Source organism: Ovis aries, chromosome 1 (genome assembly GCF_016772045.2).
Source record: "Ovis aries strain OAR_USU_Benz2616 breed Rambouillet chromosome 1, ARS-UI_Ramb_v3.0, whole genome shotgun sequence".
Taxonomy (NCBI): Eukaryota; Metazoa; Chordata; class Mammalia; order Artiodactyla; family Bovidae; genus Ovis; species Ovis aries.
In genome coordinates, this window is record NC_056054.1 from 113,239,202 (window position 1) to 113,261,059 (window position 21,858).

At 39.4% G+C, this 21,858-nt stretch overlaps 1 protein-coding gene across 3 annotated transcripts in view; it reads left to right on the plus strand.

The window, feature by feature from the left end:
* The window catches only part of ATF6 (activating transcription factor 6), a 248,398-nt gene that overhangs the window by 84,879 nt on the left and 141,661 nt on the right, over positions 1-21,858 (plus strand). For all 3 annotated transcript variants that reach the window (XM_042256929.1, XM_060415542.1, XM_060415543.1), the window contains 3 exons: positions 8,888-9,019; positions 15,627-15,740; positions 16,836-16,935. In XM_042256929.1, the coding sequence (XP_042112863.1) occupies positions 8,888-9,019; positions 15,627-15,740; positions 16,836-16,935 (346 nt within the window). The remainder of the gene's footprint in view (positions 1-8,887; positions 9,020-15,626; positions 15,741-16,835; positions 16,936-21,858) is intronic.

A 21,858-nucleotide genomic window follows, 5' to 3' on the forward strand; every position in this document is an offset into this window, starting at 1 on the left:
GAAAACCACTAGACCATTCAGGTATGACCTAAATCAAATCCCTTATGATTATACAGTGGAAGTGAGAAATAGATTTAAGGGAATAGATCTGATAGACAGAGTGCCTGATGAACTATGGATGGAGATTCGTGACCTTGTACAGGAGACAGGGATCAAGACCATCCCTATGGAAAAGAAATGCAAAAAAGCAAAATGGCTATCTGAGGAGGCCTTACAAATAGCTGTGAAAAGAAGAGAAGTGAAAAGCAGAGGAGAAAAGGAAAGATATAAGCATCTGAATGCAGAGTTCCAAAGAACAGCAAGGAGAGATAAGAAAGCCTTCTTCAGCGATCAATGCAAAGAAACAGAGGAACACAATAGAATGGGAAACTCTAGAGATCTCTTCAAGAAAATTAGAGCTATCAAGGGAACATTTCATGTAAAGATGGGCTCGATAAAGGACAGAAATGGTATGGACCTAAGAGAAGCAGAAGATATTAAGAAGAGGTGGCAAGAGTACACAGGAAGAGCTTCACAACACAGATAATCACAATGGTGTGACCAGTCACCTAGAGCCAGACATCCTGGAATGTGAAGTCAAGTGGGACTTAGAAAGCATCAGGTTCAGGATGGGGAACACGTGTATGCTATGGTTGATTTATGTTGATGTATGGCAGAACCAATACAGTATTGTGAAGTAGTTAACCTCCAATTAAAATAAATAAATTTATATTTAAAAATAAATAAATAAAACACTGCCTTAAAACAGAAACAAAATAAATAAATAAATAAACTCAGCCTAAAATAGAAAAAAAAAAAAGAAAGCATTAGTATATCACTATGAACAAAGCTAGTGGAGGTGATGGAATTCACCTATTTCAAAATCCTGAAAGATGATGCTGTGAAAGTGCTGCACTCAATATGCCAGCAAATTTGGAAAACTCAGCAATGACCACAGGACTGGAAAAGGTCAGTTTTCATTCCAATTCCAAAGAAAGGCAATGCCGAAGAATGCTCAAACTACTGCACAATTGCACTCATCTCACATGCTAGTAAAGTAATGCTCAAAATTCTCCAAGCCAGGCTTCAGCAATACATGAACCGTGAACTTACAGATGTTCAAGCTGGTTTTATAAAAGGCAGAGGAACCAGAAATCAAATTGCCAACATCCACTGGATCATGGAAAAAGCAAGAGAGTTCCAGAAAAACATCTATTTCTGCTTTATTGACTATGTCAAAGCCTTTGACTGTGTGGACCACAATAAACTGGGGAAAATTATAAAAGAGATGGGAATACCAGACCACCTGACCTGCCTCTTGAGAAACCTGTATGCAGGTCAGGAAGCAACAGTTAGAACTGGACATGGAACAACAGACTGGTTCCAAATAGGAAAAGGAGTATGCCAAGGCTGTATATTGTCACCCAGCTTATTTAATTTATATGCAGAGTACATCATGAGAAATGCTGGGCTGAAAGAAGCACAAGCTGGAATCAAGATTGCTGGGAGAAATAGCAATCACCTCAGATATGCAGATGACACCACCCTTATGGCAGAAAGTGAAGAGGAACTAAAGAGCCTCTTGATGAAAGTGATAGAGGAGAGTGAAAAGTTGGCTTAAAGCTCAACATTCAGAAAACGAAGATCATGGTATCTGGTCCCATCACTTCATGGGAAATAGATGGGGAAACAGTGGAAACAGTGTCAGACTTTTTTTGGGGGGGCTCCAAAATCACTGCAGATGGTGATTGCAGCCATGAAATTAAAAGACACCTACTCCTTGGAAGGAAAGTTATGACCAACCTAGACAGCATATTAAAAGCAGAGACATTACTTTACCGACAAAGGTCCGTCTAGTCAAGACTATGGTTTTTCCAGTAGTCCTGGATGGATGTGAGAGTTGGACTGTGAAGAAGGCTGAGTGCTGAAGAATTGATGCTTTTGAACTGTGGTGTTGGAGAAGACTCTTGAGAGTCCCTTGGACTGCAAGGAGATCCAACCAGTCCATCCTAAAGGAGATCAGTCCTGGGTGTTCATTGGAAGGTCTGATGCTGAGGCTGAAACTCCAATACTTTGGCCACCTCATGCGAAGAGCTGACTCATTGGAAAAGACTCTGATGCTGGGAGGCATTGGGGGCAGGAGAAGAAGGGGACGACCAAGGATGAGATGGCTGGATGGCATCACCGACTTGATGGACGTGAGTTTGCGTGAACTCCAGGAGTTGGTGATGGACAGGAAGGCTGGTGTGCTGCAGTTCATGGGGTTGCAAAGAGTCAGACACGACTGAGCCACTGAACTCAACTGAATATGCCATTGTGTATATGTATCACAACTTCCTTATCCATTCCTCTGCCGATGGACATCTAGGTTTTTCAGTGTCCTAGCTATTGAAAACAGTGCTGTGATGAACACTGGTGTATACGTGTCTCTTTCCATTTTGGATTCCTTGGTGTGTATGCCCAGCAGTGGGATTGCTGGGGCGTATGGCAGTTCTAGTTCCAGTTTTTTAGGGAATCTGCACAGTGTTCTCCATAGTGGCTGTACTAGTTTGCATTCCCACCAACAGTGTAAGAGGCTTCCCTTTTCTCCACACCCTCTCCAGCATTTTTGTTTGTAGAGTTTTTGATGGTAGCCATTCTGACCAGCATGAGATGGTACCTCATTGTGGTTTTGATTTCTCTGATAATGAGTGATGTTGAGCATCTTTTCATGTATTTGTTAGCCTGGATGTTTATTTTTTGCCCCTTTTCTGATTTACTTCCTTGTTAAAAATGTTTTGTTGACTGTGTGTAATGAAAGTGTTGTGAAGATCTTTTTTGTGGAGTCCATTGAATGAGATCTAAGTGAGCCCTCAGGCTAAAAAAGGGTAAAATTATTAAAGTAGTTATGGTTAAGCATATATTTGTCATTACACTCTGATAATCATTTTCTCATGTGGGCAGTGGGAAAAATAGTGATCACTTATGAGCCAAACCAGTCAACATTAAAACTGGTTTCGAGCAAGCGTAGCTGCTAAGTGATTATGACTGCTAAGTGATTACAGTCCAATTATAGATGGAATAAACTGAACTGATAGTTAAACTCAAGGCATTTCCTTGTAACAGTTATAAGTTGTGAGTTGAAATGCCAGTTTTCATAGTGGTAGTAAAATCATCTAAAGAACAATAACCAGTAGAACTCTTTAAAAACTCTCAGGTACTAATGGTTATGAATAATTTATTAATAATTTACTTTAGGGACTTCCCTGGTGGTCCAGTAACAAAGACTCTGCGCTCCCAATGCAGGGGGCCCAGGTTTGACCCTTGGTTGGGGAACTAGATCCCACATGCTACAACTAAAGACTCCACGTGCCGCAACAAATATCAAAACCCCACATGCTGTAAGTAAGACCCAGCACAGCAAAATAAATGAAAATAAATATAAACCTTTAAAAAATAACTATTAATCATCCATAAACCACATACATCGTTTTTGATTGTGTCCTTCCACAGCCATTTCATCTAAGTCCCCCATCCTTTTCCCCACGCTGTTCACTTCTGTTGGATTTATTGGAAAAACATGTAACCTTTAGGGAATTGAGGTAGGACAGATGTTATGAGAAACAAGAATAGTTTAAAATACTGGTTCTCAAACATTGGTGTGTATCATGTGGCCAGCTAGTTAAAACATACCTTGTTAGGCACCACTTCCAGGGTTTCTGGGTGCGTAGAACTGGAATGAGACCTGAGGGTTTGCATTTTTAAGCAGTTATCAGGTGATGCTAAAGCTGCTGGTCTGGGTACTGCACTTTGTGAGAGTCACTGTGCTAGAGGAAGGTGCGTTCTGATCCAGAAGAACTAAGTGTGTTCATTGCTAGTTGACAGTAGGATTCGAGGAAGGAAAAATGTAAAAGCTGCTCCTAGAAGCCATAGCAGCCACTTTAACTTGGCACTTACCTATGAGAGCCTCACAAACAGCTTTAAGATACCTAGCCAGGAAGTAGGTAAAGCAGAGGAACGGTTCTAGTGGTCTGCTGTTTTTCTGGCAGTGATAATCACCAAGTAGTCTAGATGGGTGGAGGACAAGTGTAATATCAGTTTCTAAAAGAAGCTAGATTTCCCCCATTATACTGGGGAATTTAACATTAATCACATGGAAGATGTTGATATAGAAAGGGATATGATAACTGGGAACCAAAATTAAAACAAGGATAAAACATACCAGTTTTGTTTCTTTTGTTGAATAAGTTGCTAGACTTGCTGATAGTGTGGCAGGCAAGGCCACCCATAGATAATCTAGCCTTGCATTACTCTTCGTCTCGTCTCTTTCCCTTCTCTCTCTGAGGCTGTCCCTTTCCCGCTGTGCTTACACATGCACATGTCCACCCATATACCCTCTCCTGCTTTACTTGCAATTTCTCAAGCAAATCATACTCTCCTGTGACTGTGTCCTTTTCCATATTAGTCTGCATGAAATGCCTTTTCTCACTCCCATTCTCCTTTTCCACCTGTTTATTTACTGCTTGTCATTTAAGATAACTTCATGATCCTCTTGGTAAAGATCAAATGCCCTAGCTGTATGCTTCTGTAACATTTGGCATTAACCGCTATCATGCTGCTAATCCCTCTATTATCTTTTATCTGTATCCCCCCTCCCCCCCAACATACACACAGACACACTTACACACTATATTCGGTTTTATCTTTGAGTCTTTAGTATCAAATATGATTCCTGGAACGTAATAGGTGTCTAGAACATGTTGAATAAATGAGTGAATCAATCAGTCATTCTGGAAAATGTTGTCAACATAAGGCAGTGATGATGTTCTAATCCTGGACCCAAATCCTGGCTTCATTAATTACTCAGAGCATGTACATTTCTGACATGTACCAATTCCAAATGTGTGTTTTTCCATACCACCAAACAGTTCTCCTAAGGGTTCTGATTATCCAGTTCCAAAATATGGAGAGGTTTTCCCTGTACCACCAAGCACTGACACCAGCTGGGTGTCCTACAATTCAGCTTAATTCTGATGCAGCCAGTGTGGAGACAAGGTCGGATTCCACAGATTAAGGGCTCCATCCTACAAGAGTTACCCTAACCCCCTTCAGACATCAACTGCAAATCCATGTTGTCACCTGTGCTTCTGGCCAACCAGCTAGAGATCAGAGGATCCCACAATCCTCAGGTTTCTGTTTGTTTGCTGGAGTGGCTCACATAAGTCAGAGAAACATTTTGCTTACTAGAATACCAGTTTATCATTAAAGGATATAACTCTGGAACAGCCAAGTGGAAGAGCTGCATAAAGGATATAACTCCAGAACAGCCAAGTGGAAGAGCTTCATGGGGCAAGGTATGAGGGAATGGACAGGGAGTTTCCATGCCCTCTTCAAGCTCACCACTGTCTCTGAATCTTCACCAACCCAGATGCTCCCTGAATCCCTTTGCTTTGGGTTTTTATGGAGGCTTCATGACAGAGACATGGTTGATTAAGTCACTTGCCCATTGGTGATTGAACCTAATCTCTAGTCCCTTTCCCTTTCCTGGAGGTGGGGGTGCGAGTTGGGACTAAAAGTGCAAACTCTGTGTTCTATGACTGATTCCTCTGGGGACTAACCCCCATCCTTAGGCAACCTAAGGGCCTTCCAGAATCACCTCATTAGCATAGCATATGGCACCTTTATGGCTCTCATCACTTGGGAAATTCACAAGGATGTTAGGAGCTCTGGGCCAGAAAAATGTTGCCACCAAATATATATTTCTTTTTATAAATCACCGTATCACAGCATGACCTTTGGCAAACTTTAAACTCTTTGAGCCTCAGCTTTCTTTGAGCTTTCATTCCTTAGTACATAGAAGGTGCTCAGAAAATGGTAGCTGCTGTTATACTGCATTTGCGTCTTAGGAGAATGTTTAACAGTCTTGTAATATCCCTATGGTCAAGACAGAGGTTTTGGACTAGGAGATATTATGATTAATTCATAAGTGTTTTAACTTATGTTTTTACAAACTTAGAAGCTGCCTGGGAGCATGCTCCAGGGCTCAATTTCTTTTCTCTGTTCTTTTGATATCTTAACAACAGCTCAGCTGAGGATGTTGATGGCATGTTGTTCCTTGCTTTGAAGGAGAATTTCTGTTGCTAATTAGGATCTGAAAAGTTCTTGAATGATATTTTAAAGGGAATTAACGTAAATTATTCAGCTAGATCACAAAGCTCAATTATGTAAATTCTAAATTGGAAGCGGGAGAAGAAGGGAAGGGAAGGGAGGGTAATAGTCCAGTCAGTTTGTGAGAAGAGTTGGAATTTTAATTAAACCAACTTCAATCTAGAGTCTGATGTAACTGCCAGAAAAGTCTGTGTGACATTAGGCTGCATTGGTGGAAGAATAATATTTAGAACATGGGAAGGAATTACCCTGTTCCGTCCTGTAGTGGTCATACCACCTGAGAAGCGCTGTGGCCAGTTCTGGATGTCATCTCTGAGAAGCATATTGAGAGGGGAGTGAGCACATACGCTGAAGGAACCTAAGACTGTACTGTAAAGAGGACATGTGGAAGAAACTACAGCCATGAAAAAGAAAGCCTGAAGTGAGGGCTGAGGGGTGCTAGGTTTCTTTGGATATTGGAAGAAGGCGTGCTTATTAGGTATGTTCTAAATAGCCACAGAGTCCAGAACTTATACCAAGACCAGTGATACTAGCTAAAACATTTTTAGTTTAAAAAAAAAAAGAGGACCCTATTGAAGTGAATTGCAGGGAGGGACACCCAGAATTTGCTCCTCTCCCAAACCCTGTTCCTTCCTAGGAGCTTTTAGCTCAACACTATCCAGTAGAAATAAAATGTGAGTGGGCTTCAGACGCAATTCTTAAATAATTACAGTGGTAGAGTTTCTCCTAGTCATTGGTGAAATTGATGGAGTACTTCCACCGAACAGGAATGTTATTATGTGGCTATTTCACAAATGCAATGAAGAGGTAGGTTGATAGGAGGTGAATTAATTCTGTAAACTGGGGTAAGTTCTTTTTAAAAAAAACAATTGTATTTATTTGTTTATTTGGGGCTGTGCTGGGTCTCTCGCTGGGCGGGCTTTTCTCTGGCTGCGGAGAGCGGAGGCTGCTCTCTAGTGGTGCGCGGGCTCCTTGTTGTGACGGCATGTCTTGTGCAGCGTGGGCTCTCAGGTGCCTGGGCTTCAGTACCTGGGCTCAGTAGCTGTGGTGCCTGGGCTTAGTTGCTCTCCAGCTTGTGGGATGTTTGCAGATCAGGGCTTGAACCTGTGTCTCTTGCATAGCAGGTGGATTGTTTACCATTGAGCCACCAGGGAAGTCCCGAGGGGGAAGTTTTTACCTTTGATTTTGTTTAGGCTTACTTTCTTAAGTAGAATTTTTGGCATCACCCCTGAAAGGATTAAAAAGTAAGCCCTTTTCCAAAATGTAAGGTTCAAAAAGAAAAAAATACATTCTACAGTTGTTATCACACTCTTCATTTGGCTTCCCTACAAAATTGCTTTTGTTTACTGCTTATCTCATGTTTTCTAAAATACTCACCAGGCTGTTTTCATAAGTTTAGTTGGATATTCCACAGCCTTTTATCTCATTTGTAGCAGGGTTTATACTGTTCCTGACCACTCAGGTGAACATTCTTTCTGAAAGATACAGTTGTAACAAAATGGAGCCTCAGTTGTAGCAAAATTAGATTTTACACCATGACCATCATTTGGTGGTACACCTCTGAAGAGTCTGTAGTATGCCAGCGTGCCACAGCACACTATGTGAGAAACACTGGATGATGGTGACTCTAGGAATGAAGAATTGAAGAGAATGGGGAATATAGCAAGATATCAGAAAAAGGTTCTAGAGTGATGTGCATGCTTTTTCCTTCCACCTAACATCCCTTTCTCCAAATCTGGAGGCAAAGTACTATACCCTAAAGAACTTTTCTCTTACAATCTCAGGGTCCTTAACTGTGACCCTCTCATCAGCCTTATTTGCTTCCTTCACTTCATCCCTCTAAATAGAATCTGGTATCCCTTTTTTTGTGCTTCCCTAGGGAAATTCCCTTTGTGTTGAATTTCAAGAAGATTTTGACTAGTATAAGTTATATGTGTGGCACTGTAAAATTAAACACACAAGATATCATATCAATGAGCCAGATTTCTAAGCCCTTGATTAGTTAAAAGTGTTAAATAACTATTGCAATATTTGAGATATATATATATATATATATATATATGTTTGCCCCAGATACATACAGAAAGATTTAGGGAGAGTGAAGAGAAAGGAGTAAATAAACATTTAAAAATTTTCTGTTAAGTTTATTTGATAGCCTGCCTTCTGAGATGGTGAAAATCTAGTGAATTTGATTGTTGATAAAGAGAATAATTCCCATTTCATTTGAAGTGTTTCTTTGAAAACATCAGTCTGAAGCATCGAGGAAGACTTATTATTCTAGTTATTATCTGAGTTTAGAATTTGTTTATATGTACATTGTACTTATTTTTACTTTATATATATGTATATATTCACATGCTAAGTCACTCAGTTGTGTCCAACTCTTTGCGACCCCATGGAGTGTACTCCCCCAGGCTCCTTTGTCCATGGAATTCTCCAGGTAAGAATGCTGGAGTGGGTTCTCATTTCCTTCTCCAGGGATATATTCATAGTTTAAAGCATATAGAATACTGACTTTTTAAAACAGTTTATAAATAATGTACTTCTATAGTTAGAAAAATTATTTTCAAAATTGTTTTTCATGTATGTACAGGATGCCAAGTTAGGGATTTGACCGTATCAGTAAGCTCTTTTGACTTGCCTCTATACCTAGTATTCTTGCTGTGTGTACAGAATTCTGATTTGCTTTAGAGCTACACATTGTATGAATATGTATGAGAACTTTTTTTTCAATTATTTGCTAACATTTTAACATTTTCAGCATGTTGGAACAAGATTCCAAGAGAATGAATCCTAGTGTGAACCCTACAAATCAAAGGAGGCATCTTCTAGGATTTTCTGCTAAAGAGGAGCAAGACACATCAGATGATATCATCCAGAAAAACAGCTACAGGTTAGATTTATATCTGAATTGTTTATACACAATTTCAACTAGTAGAGCAAACAAGTTACAAGGATGTTCGTAAATTTTAAAAAGATCAGTTCTAAGGGTAAATTTCCTTTTTAAAAACTGTCCCAGTTTTAGAATTCTTGTAGAGCTGGGACCTTAAAATCTCAGTTTGTGTGTACTAATGGACGCATTGAAATACATACCTTATATATTACACATGGTATATTGTTTGTAGTGTTTTAATATAGTTATTTTACTGTCATATGTTTGTATATATAGTGTAATATTTGTTACTATTTCATCTGTGATGGATATGATTTGGTGGAATGATATAGCTGAACCCATTTGCAGCTATTAGATAAAATAATTTATACTTGTTTGTTGTGATTTTTATTGAATCTCTTTTTCTTGTTATAATTTAATTCTGTCTTCATAAATTTCCATATAGCTTGGAAATAGTAAAGACAACTGTATGAAAATATAATTTTTACCTTATGTCAAGTAGAAGAAGGTTATAGTGGCCCTTTTCAGAAATGTTTTTGATAAGCATTTTCCTGTGTGATTTATAATTTTTATTAGAGTCAAGTGGAACTAGGTCCTTGAATTACAAGGCAAAGGGAAGTTATAGTGTGGCAACCATGGTACAGAATAATGCTTGAAAATCATTAAAGATTTGATTACTCTTAACTCTCTAAGGTTTTACAGGCCAAAGGCCATGGGGAATCATTCTTTTGATTTTTTACTGTTACACCCATACCACTTAATGAGAGTATTACCATAGTCCTTCAGGCTTGTCTTCATTTAGTCTTCCTGGAAAAGAATGCTAGTATTCACTTTTTTTAAGAATCTGCAGTGTGCAAAATACTGTGCTAAATATGGCAGATGATCCAAAGAATTATATGGTAGTAACTGTTATGCAACATAGAATGTGATAGATGTTGGAAAACCTAACATTTCCTTTTTTTTACATGCCCAAATTAGCCATACTTCTGAAATACTGATCTTAGTGATTGTATAAGTCTCCTTGAATATTACTGGAATTTAATAGTAATAGTATTTTTAATTTACTAAATAATTTTCCAAGTTAGCCCTGCATATCATGTAATTTTGAGTTCTGTTGTTGTCTACGTAAGATCCAGCAAAAGTTAACATTTTTCATAGATAGCCTTTGGATTTATGAGAGTTGAGAGTATGCCCCTTTAGTTATATAGCTTGTTGCTAAAAATAGAATGGAATTAGACACCTGAAATTACTGTTCAGGCAAGCTTTATAAAAATATTTTGTATTTTTCACTAACTACAATAAATAAAAGCCTTCAGTTACTTGTCCACGTTAGAGTAAGGTAATACAGTGGTTTGTGGAAAGCACATTCCTTTGATCGTATTAGTTCTAACTAGAAGTCTGAATGACTTTTAGGCTGTAATTTATCAGCTTTCAAAATTATGCGTGAAGTGTAAGCCATCTCTCTGTCCCTGACCTAGAGCCTCCATTGCTTGCGCATTATTTATTAATAGGTTACTGGTCTCAATAAAAATGGAAATGATTATCAATTCTTGGTTGTATGCAAGTCTCTATTGAAATACCTAAGATTATTATTGAGCCATTTGGTAGATTTAGGTGTTAGCCCATTAATTTGATATTCTTTCTTTTATTATTTTATATACGAAATAACAGATACCAAAAAATGTTTGTGAAACATTTGAAAGCACCAAGTATGAATTTGTTTTAAACTGATTTTAAGGTGGTTTATTTATACTCAGCCATAACATTTGTGTGTGTGTTTTTTAATGCAGCTTACTTTATGTTATGTTTCATTTTTTCAGGAGAGTTAATGAGAACTGGTTCAAATAAAAAGGGAGTAGATTCTAATCTCGTAATTTATAATATTACATTTGTCTATCATTTAATAATTAACTGCATATATTCTTTCAGTCTTAGAAATGTGTGGTATATAAGATGACCATATAAGCTGTCAACCAAACCGAGAGCCTTTTAATAATGAAAGGTAGTACTAGTGTCAGTTCAGTCGCTCAGTTGTGTCAGACTCTTTGGGACCCCGTGGACTGTAGCACACCAGGCCTCCCTGTCTGTCACCAACTCCTGGAGCTTGCTCAAACTCATGTCCATTGAGTCGGTGATGCCATTCAACCATACCATCATCGGTCGTCCCCTTCTCTTCCTGCCTTCAGTCTTTCCCAGCGTCAGGCTCTTTTCTAATGAGTCACTTCTTTGCATCAGATGGCCAAAGAGTTGGAGCTTCAGCTACTAGTACTAGTGTACCAGTGTAATAATTATGTCAGGATGTCAGTTATAAATCAGGACTGTCTTGGATGAAGGAAAAAGGATAGTCACTCTACTTCTAAGGCATCAGCCAGAACCTGTATTTATTCCAGGAATTCTCATAAGGAGCTGTAGCTCCTTAATACTGCCCTTTATTGCAGTGATTTATTTATTGAAATTTTTCCTGTTGGTATGGAATTGTTTGCAGGCAGTCTGGAGCTCTGACCATCTCAGGAGTAGTGTGGATATCATTGTCTCCAGATTGCACGTTGGCTTAGGTTCTCCCTTTTCTTTCCCCTTCAGTTCCACCTAGTCCCTTTCCTCAGAGAAGGCAATGGCACCCCACTCCATTACTCTTGCCTGGAAAATCCCATGGACAGAGGAGCCTGGTAGGCTGCAGCCCATGGGGTTGCGAAGAATTGAACATGACTGAGTGACTTCATTTTCACTTTTCACTTTCATGCATTGGAGAAGAAAATGGCAACCCACTCCAGTGTTCTTGCCTGGAGAATCCCAGGGATGGGGGAGCCTGGTGGGCTGCCATCTATGGGGTTGCACAGAGTCGGACATGACTGAAGCAACTTAGCAGCAGGAGCAGCAGCAGTCCCTTTCCTGATACAATATTTCTCCTATCACATTTTTTGTTTCCTTTTCCAAAGAATATTTTTGGCTGATAGAACAAAGCACAGATGTGCAGAAATCATTACTAGAGTAATGATCACATGGAAATAACATTATAAATCAGATTTATAGTTTCAAAAGTAGTTCTATACTTTTTTGATTTTTTTGATGGACTTGACTTCAGTGTTTGTATTTTTGTGAGTATTCAGACCTGATTTTAAAATAACACATATATAAAGATCTTTGGTCTTAGTAGGTTTGTTTTTTGTTTTGTTTTTTTTTAGTGTGGCAAACAGTCTCTGGCTTCTTAAAAGCATTCAGAATTTACCCAGTGCAAGGCAGAGTTTTTTCCTTCTCCCTCAACAGTTAATTTGAGCTGATTTCCTTTTGTATGTGAGTTCATTACCTGGGTACCACCATCGCTGTTTTATTCTGAATAACAACGCCAGTAGGCAGAAGAAAGGGCGTCAAGAATGTTTCTGGTACAGCTGCAGGGAAGAATGGTGTATATACCCTCTGCTGTTGCTTTTTCCCACTTGTATGTGGCATACTTAGAAGTCTTTAAGTTTTCTCTAAAGTTAGTTTTCCACACTGCAAAAATTATTTTTGTCAAAGTGGCCAGTGATTTCAGCATTGTCAAATCCAGTATCTCTATCTTGATCTTTCCTCAGCATTTGGCTGTATAGATCACTCCTTCTTGAAGCATTCTCCTTTAGTATTGCTGCAGTTTGGTTTCCTCTGTTTTCATGGGCTCTGCTTCATCTTTGTAGGCTCATCTTCTATCCAAATCCTAAAGTATAGAGCTGTGAACTTTTTTTCCCCCTTTATGCCATAATTTAGCACGCAGTCCATTTCTGTATATCCCGATGACTCTCTTTCATTTCCTGTCCAGACTTTGAGTCCCAAAGTCATATATCCATTAGTTTCTTCACTTCTCTTAACATTTCAAACTTGACACCTGCACAGTGAAACTCTATATTCTAGTTCCACCCACTTCTGTAGAGTACGCGTCTTCATTTCTGTTGCTCAAGCCAGAGACCCTAGTTCCTCCCTTTGAACAAGTGCTATTGATATTCTTTCCAAATATTATCTTGAATTGGTTCATTTTTTATCTTCACTGCCACCACTTTAGTCATAGTATCTTCAGCTCTTGCCCAGATTGCTATTGATCTCTCCTAACTGAGAGAATTTACCAAGTGCAAGGCAGAGTGGTTTTCCACTCTAACTGGTCTCCCAGCTTCCCCTTTTGCCTCCATCAAAACTGATTTTGGTACAATAGCAAGGGATGCGTATAAATTAAAAATATATCACTTTTCTGTTGCTGTTGCTGTTAAGTCACTTCAGTCATGTCCGACTCTGTGCAACCCCATAGACTGCAGCCCACCAGGCTCCCCCAGCCCTGGGATTCTCCAGGCAAGAACACTGGAGTGGGTTGCCATTTCCTTCTCTGATGCATAAAAGTGAAAAGTGAAAGTGAAGTCGCTCAGTCATGTCCATGGGGTCGCTAACACTGTTTTGTGGCTTCTTATTACATTTAGTAATTCCTTATCATGATTGGTCTCCATCTTTCCAAACATCTTGTGCCTCCCTCACTTGCTTACAACTTTTCAGCTGGTGAGTTTTCTTTAAATTCCATAAAGCCTCCATTTTCCCACCTGCCTCTATCTGGAACACTCTTCCCCCAGTTTTTATAGGTTTGGCTTCTTGTCATCCTTTACGCCTTGTCTTAAATGCCATCTCCTTCTCAGACCATTTTATCTGAAGTAGACATTGTCATTTGGTTTTCTGTCTCAACCATATGTTTTTTTCATAGCTATTACCTCAGTTTGGATTTATTCTATGTGCTTGTTTTCTTGTATTTGGTCCATCTTCTCCATCAAGATCATGGAGGATTGGACTTCATTTCCCTGTTCCCTGTTGGAATTCCATCACCTAGCACAGTATCAGGCGCATAGTTGGTATTCAAAAAGTATCTATTGTTGATTGAAAAGCACAAATCTAGCCATGTCCAATTTTGTGTTTTTCTTTTTGAATTTTAATAAATATAGTTTTCTAAATCCATATATTGTGTATAAAGTATATACAATATATGGTATTATATATAAAGTATTGTATATAAAGAAATTCAAGACAGAATTCAGATTTCTTAGTAAGAAAGGTTAAAATAGACTGATGGGAATAAATAGCAATAATATCCTCAACTCAGATTAGAATCTGATTAGGAACCCATATTTTGCTCACTACATCACACTTTGGATATGAATTCACATGAGATAGATCACTGTGATGATTAGGAAAGTACATTTTTTAAAGCTAATGGAATAAGTGGTTAATGTCAGTCAGGTGTTTTATTAGGGATTCCTCCATGATTCTAATATTTAACTTTTCAAGGCTTTTACTTTTCTCCTGCCAAGTATTTTATGCTTTTCCTTTCCCCTACCACACACAGATATTTTTAAAAAAATTATTTTTAATTGGAGGATAATTGTTTTACAATATTATGTTGGTTTCTTCCATATAACAGCATGAATCAGCCATAAGTATATATATGTCTCCCTCTTGAACCTCTCCCTACCCCCTCCAGCCTCTCCTACCCTTCCAGGCTGTCCCTAAGTACCGTGTTGAGCTGCCCGTGTTGCACAGCCCCTTCCCGTTAGCTGTCTGCTTCACATATTGCACTGTATATGTCTCAGTGCTACTCAGTTTGTCCTGTCTGCTCCTTCCCCCGCTGTGTCCCAAGTCTGTTTTCTACATCTGAGTCTCTGTTTAAAGAGGTTCATCAGTACTGGTTTTTCTAGATTCCATACATACGTGTTAATACATGATATTTATTTTTCTATTTGTGATTTACGTCACTGTATAACAGGCTCTGGATTTATCCACTTCACTAGGGCTGACTGAAGCATGTTCCTTCTTGTGGCTGAGTAATATTTTATTGTATACATGTGCCACAGCTTCTTTGTCTGCTCATCTGTCAGTGGACGTCTAGGTTGCTTCCATGTCCTGGCTATTGCAGATAGTGCTGTAATGAACACTGGGATGTATACACTGACACTCTTTTAAGGAGACTGTTCAGTTCTCTTATCACAGTGTTGAGAATGAGCACAAAATTTCAGTCTTGGTTACATAATACTTCACTGTCAATCGTAAGTCTTTCCTATCCATCAGTGGGTCTTTCCCCCAGTTTAACGTCTTACTGTGTTCCCTCCTATGTTCCAGCATCACTGAGTATGCCTCGAGTTCACTGAAGACGTGAACTATGTGTTATCATTATATCTCTAGTTTTAAGTACTTAATAATTGGGCAGTAAATGTGAACTACCATGATAATCTCTGTAGAAAACTGCAAACTGATGTTTGTGCTATATGGTATATATTTCCCTCCATTTTAAATCACATTCACTTCTTGCTTGCAGTATGTTCTATTTAAAATATTTACAAAAATGTTTTTATTGAAGTATCGAAGTATAGTTGATATACAGTATTGTGTTAATTAGTGCTGCGTGTACACACACACATTCCTTTTTAACATTCTTTTCCATTATGACTTATCATAGAAAACTGAATATAGTTCTCTGCTGTATAGTAGGACTGTACTTGTTTATATTTTTATTTCCATGAAAACAATACTAGCAATGACTTTCTTATAGCAAACTTCTTCTTAGGAATATAAGACACAAGGCAACACATTCTGTACATTTATGTTTCAGATATGACCATTCTGTTTCAAATGACAAAGCCCTGATGGTGCTAACTGAAGAACCATTACTCTATATTCCTCCACCTCCCTGTCAGCCCCTGATAAACACAACAGAATCTCTCAGGTGAGTGTTGTCAGTTGTTGCAGATATAGCTGATTGGGTTCCCATGCTTAGCTGTGGAACCTAGAAAGATATTAATTCAGATTAACCAAATACCTGAGAAAACTCTGAATTATTTCTTGCATAACCATAGGCAGGCATATCAATTGTTCAGTTTCCCCACCAACCTGATAAAGAGGGTATTGGGTCTATTTTATGTGATTATATTGGAGTTGTATGCTTAAATATGTCTTATTTGAAAACTAAAGAATGATATTAATATAAAAATTCAGGGTAAGTATTAGATTTGCAGGTGGTAACATTCATATTGGAAGGTACCTTTTCCTTCAAATTAGGAAGGTAGTAATTTGAAGATATGTGATTCTGGAATCACTTTCACATTAATGTATTTTTCTTTATTTACTCTTCCCTTGAATTGTTTTTTCCTGTGATTTTTTGGATCCTATCTTCACACCTTAAAAACTGCTTCAGTTTGTGTGTGTGTGTGTGTGGTATGTAGTAATCAATTGTAGAAAAGTATGTATAGTCTGACATCTCCACAACTGCTTTAAAAAGTAAGCAGAATAAAGGGAAGTTATATTTGAACTGGGCTTAAAAATTTTTTTTTTCAGTTTTGGAAAATTTGGAATATAGTGCCTTGAAAATTCTCTTCCTGAGCAGTTGATTGATTCTTTTTCTTCTCCCCAAAGAGCATGAGTTTCAAAGGCCTTGATGTATCCATTTGTAGTTAGGAGTCCTATGACTTGTTCTATGCTCTCCAGCATCTCCAGTATTTGTGTGTACATAGTCCAAGAGCAGAAACAGAAATACTTTTTTTTGTGGAAAAACTTTTGCATTTAGTATTTATGTTGGGCAGGTATTTAGCTATGATTTTCTTTGAACTTTGAACTCATGATTGAGGAGACTACCATATAAAAATGCAAGTCATTAAAAACAACTAACATTAAGTGTCTTCGCTTTCTTAAGTCAAAAGAATATTGAATCATTAGACATTTGGAATGCTCTTCAGAACCTCAGAACATGATTAAATTCCTTTCCAGTCAAAGGTGAAACATCTGTTTCTATGAAATATGTTTAATCAATTAAGCTATTTTATAGGTTAAATCATGAACTTCGAGGATGGGTTCATAGACACGAAGTGGAAAGGACCAAGTCAAGAAGAATGACGAATAATCAACAGAAGACTCGTATTCTTCAGGTTTGTTTCTGCTTGTCTCTAACAACAGTTGGCATATTTGTGGGCTTCCTTGGTGGCTGAGATAGTAAAGAATCTGCCTGCAATACAGGAGACCCAGGTTCAGTCCTTGGGTTGGGACGATCCCCTGGAGAAGGAAATGGCAACCCACTCCAGTATCTTGCTGGGAGAACTCCGTGAACAGAGGAGCCTGGCAGGCTACAGTCCATGGGGTCGCTAAGAGTCAGACACTACTGAGCTACTAACACTTCCACGATTAAGACTCTCACTTGGCATACTTGTTAGAAGGCTTCCTGCAGGTGGGTTGCTGTCTTCCCGGATGACTTGGGAAGCTTGAGCTTTAACCGCCTCCTGCTGCCTCCTGCTGCTGCTGGGGCAGCTGTCATGGCCGCTGAAGCCCTCCTCCCAGGTTTCACAGCACTCATTTAGGTTTTATAGCGCTAGTGCTTCCTGTTCAGGCACGGTGCTCTTTCCTGCTCCATCTCTCAAATTGGCTTTCAAGTCCTGAGTTCCTTTGCGTGGGTCTGCATCAGCTGTTCTTGGCACAAAAAACTTAACAAATGATACTGTTTATCTCTTCTGTTCTTAAAACTTTTCAAATGTAGGACAGCTTGGGATTGAAGGCACATCTCCATGGAGAGCATTTTTGTATTTAGACTTGTAGCACTACGGGTTATTGACAGCTCTTATTTAGAACCTGTTTAGCTGGGCTTCTGTCTTAATTCTTTTCATTGTTTTTTTTACCATGAAGCAAATTTATAGTCTTTCTGTCATTCCAGTATCTAATACTATTTCTGAATTACTTAGATTGACACATCGCAAGCTTCTAACAAATGTTACCTGTGGTAGTAATAACGAGCCAGGTTTTATTCTGGGCTTTGGGAATATAGTAGAGAGTATGATAGAGTACCTGCCTTCATGGAACTTACATTCTAATGGGAAAGATAAACTATAAACAAGTCAAGTGAAATGTCAGACCCAGAAAAGATAAATACCGTATGATCTCATTTACATGTGGAATCTTAAAAAACATACCAAACTCATGGTGGTTGCCAGAGGTGGTGGGGGGAGGGTACAAACTTCTAGTAATGAAATAAAGAAGTCACAGGGATGTAGTTCACTGCAGGGTGACCTTAGTTAATAATTCCGTAGTGTATATTTGAAATTGGAAGAGAATGGATCTTGTGCATTTCTGGGTGTGCCGGGCCTCCGTGGCTGCACACAGGCTTTCCTTAGTTGTGGAGAGGAGGAGCTGTTCTCTGGTTTTGGTGTGCAGGCTTCTCGTTGCAGTGGCTTCACTTGTTGCAGAGCACAGGCTCTATCTAGGTGTACTGGCTTCAGTAGTTGCAGCATGCAAACTCAGTATTTGTGATACAGGGGCTTAGTTGCTCTGCAGCGTGTGGAATCTTCCAGACCAGCAGTAAAACCTCTGTTTGCTGCACTGGCAGGAGGATTCTTTTTTTTTTTTAACGTTTTATTTTGTAGTGGGGTGTAGTAGATTAACAATGTAGTGATGGTTTCAGGTAAACAGCAAAGGGACTCAGTCATTCCTGTATCCATTTTTCCCCAATCCCCTCTCCCATCCAGGCTGCCGCATAACATTGAGCAGATTTCCATGTGCTCTACAGTAGATGGCAGGCAGATTCTTATCCACTGTACCACCAGGGAAGTCTGAGAGTGGATCTTTAAAGTTCTCATCATGCAGGAAAAGATTAACTTAAAAAAATAAGTATATAAATGTTTAAATACACTCAAAGGGCTTTCCTGGTGGCTCAGGAAAGAATCTACCTGCAATGTAGGAAATCTGGGTTTGATCCGTGGGTCGGGAAGACTCCCTGGAGAAGGGAATGGCAAACCACCCCAGTATTCTTGCCTGGAAAATTCCATGGACAGAGGGGCCTGTGAGCTGCAGTCCATGGTGCTGGATCAGACCCAACTGAGCGACTTTGACTCACTGACTCAAAATTAAAAGTTCTTTAAAGAAAAACAGGGCTAGAGTTTGAATTGAGAGGTAAGTGGCTATTTTAGATGGGGTGGTAAGAGAAGCCTTCTCTAAAGAGATTCCACTTGAGTAAGGTATTGTCAAGGTAATTATTACCAGTAGATGTCCTTTTCATTATAGGGGGCTGGAATGAAAAAGTAGGGAGTCAAGAAACACCTGGAGTAACAGGCAAATTTGGCCTTGGACTATGGAATGAAGCAGGGCAAAGACAAACAGAGTTTTGCCAAGATAATGCGCTGGTCCTAGCAAACACTCTCTTCCAACAACACAAGAGAAGACTCTACACATGGACATTACCAGATGGTCAACACCGAAATCAGATTGATTATATTCTTTGCAGCCAAAGATGGAGAAGCTCTATACAGTCAACAAAAACAAGACCGGGAGCTGACTGTGGCTCAGATCATGAACTCCTTATTACCAAATTCAGACTTAAATTGAAGAAAGTAGGGAAAACCGCTAGACCATTCAGGTATGACCCTTATGATTATACAGTGGAAGTGAGACATAGATTTAAGGGCCTAGATCTGATAGATAGAGTGCCTGATGAACTATGGAATGAGGTTTGTGACATTGTACAGGAGACAGGGATCAAGACCATCCCCATGGAAAAGAAATGCAAAAAAGCAAAATGGCTATCTGGGGAAGCCTTACATATAGCTGTGAAAAGAAGAGAAGCAAAAAGCAAAGGAGAAAAGGAAAGATATAAGCATCTGAATTCAGAGTTCCAAAGAATAGCAAGAAGAGATAAGAAAGCCTTCCTCAGCGATCAATGCAAAGAAATAGAGGAAAACAACAGAATGGGAAAGACTAGAGATCTCTTCAAGAAAATTAGAGATATCAAGGAAATATTTCATTCAAAGATGGGCTCGATAAAGGACAGAAATGGTATGGACCTAACAGAAGCAGAAGATATTAAGAAGAGGTGGCAAGAATACACAGAGGAACTATACAAAAAAGATCTTCACAACCAAGATAATCACGATGATGTGATCACTCATCTAGAGCCAGACATTCTGGAATGTGAAGTCAAGTGGGCCTCTGAAAGCATCACTACAAACAAAGCTAGTGGAGGTGATGGAATTCCAGTTGAGCTATTTCAAATCCTGAAAGACGATGCTATGAAAATGCCGTACTCAATATGCCAGCAAATTTAAAAAACTTAGCAGTGGCCGCAGGACTGGAAAAGGTCAATTTTCATTCCAATCCCAAAGAAAGGCAATGCCAAAGAATGCTCAAACTGCTGCACAATTGCACTCATCTCACACGCTAGTAAAGTAATGCTCAAGATTCTCCAAGCTGGGCTTCCGCAATACATGAACTGTGAACTTCCAGATGTTCAGGCTGGTTTTAGAAAAGGCAGAGGAACCAGAGATCAAATTGCCAACATCCACTGGATCATGGAAAAAGCAAGAGAGTTCCAGAAAAACATCTATTTCTGCTTTATTGACTATGCCAAAGCCTTTGACTGTGTGGATCACAATCAACTGTGGAAAATTCTGAAAGAGATGGGAATACCAGACCACCTGACCTGCCTCTTGAGAAATCTGTATACAGGCCAGGAAGCAACAGTTAGAACTGGACATGGAACAACAGACTGGTTCCAAATAGGAAAAGGAGTATGTCAAGGCTGTATATTGTCACCCTGCTTATTTAACTTATATTCAGAGTACATTATGAGAAATGCTGGACTGGAAGAAACACAAGCTGGAATCAAGATTGCTGGGAGAAATATCAATAACCTCAGATATGCAGATGACACCACCCTTCTGGCAGAAAGTGAAGAGGAACTAAAAAGCCTCTTGATGAAAGTAAAAGAGGAGAGTGAAAAAGTTGACTTAAAGCTCAACATTCAGAAAACGAAGATCATGGCATCTGGTCCCATCACTCCATGGGAAATAGATGGAGAAACAGTGGAAACAGTGTCAGACTTTATTTTTTTGGGCTCCAAAATCACTGCAGATGGTGATCGCAGCCATGAAATTAAAAGACGCTCGCTCCTTGGAAGAAAAGTTATGACTAACCTAGATAGCATATTCAAAAGTAGAGACATCACTTTGCTGACTAAGGTCCATCTAATCAAGGCTGTGGTTTTTCCGGTAGTCATGTATGGATGTGAGAGTTGGACTGTGAAGAAAGCTGAGCGCAGAAGAATTGATGCTTTTGAACTGTGGTGTTGGAGAAGACTCTTGAGAGTCCCTTGGACTAACTACAAGGAGATCCAACCAGTCCATTCTGAAGGAGATCAACCCTGGGATATCTTTGGAAAGAATGATGCTAAAGCTGAAACTCCAGTACTTTGGCCACCTCATGACAGGAGTTGACTCATTGGAAAAGACTCTGATGCTGGGAGGGATTTGGGGGCAGGAGAAGAAGGGGACGACTGAGGATGAGATGGCTGGATGGCATCACTGACTCGATGGACGCGAGTCTGAGTGAACTCCGGGAGTTGGTGATGGACAGGGAGCCCTGGTGTGCTGCGATTCATGGGGTCACAGAGAGTCGGACATGACTGAGCAACTGAACTGAACTGTCACAAGCCTGGCGTGCTGCAGTTCATGGAGATCACAAAGAGCTGGGCACAACTTAGCAACCAAACAACAGCAGCTAGCCTCAAAATCTCAGTAGCCGATTGGAATAAAAATTTGTTTCTCACCCACTCAGAGTTTGAGATAGCTCTCTAGAATGGCTTTCCTCCAAGCAGTGACTAAGGAATCCAGGTTCTTCCACACTGTGGCCTCACCAACTTGAAATTCTTTGCTTCTAGCTTTGGATGTTGGGGAAGAAAGTTTGGAAAATTATGCAAAATATTTTAGGGATAAGGCATGGCCTTTGCCACTGTTCAGTTGACTAAAACTCTGTTACTTTTCCTAGTCTCCCTTGCAGTAGGTTTGGCAAATGTAGTTTTCCTATGTACTTGGGAA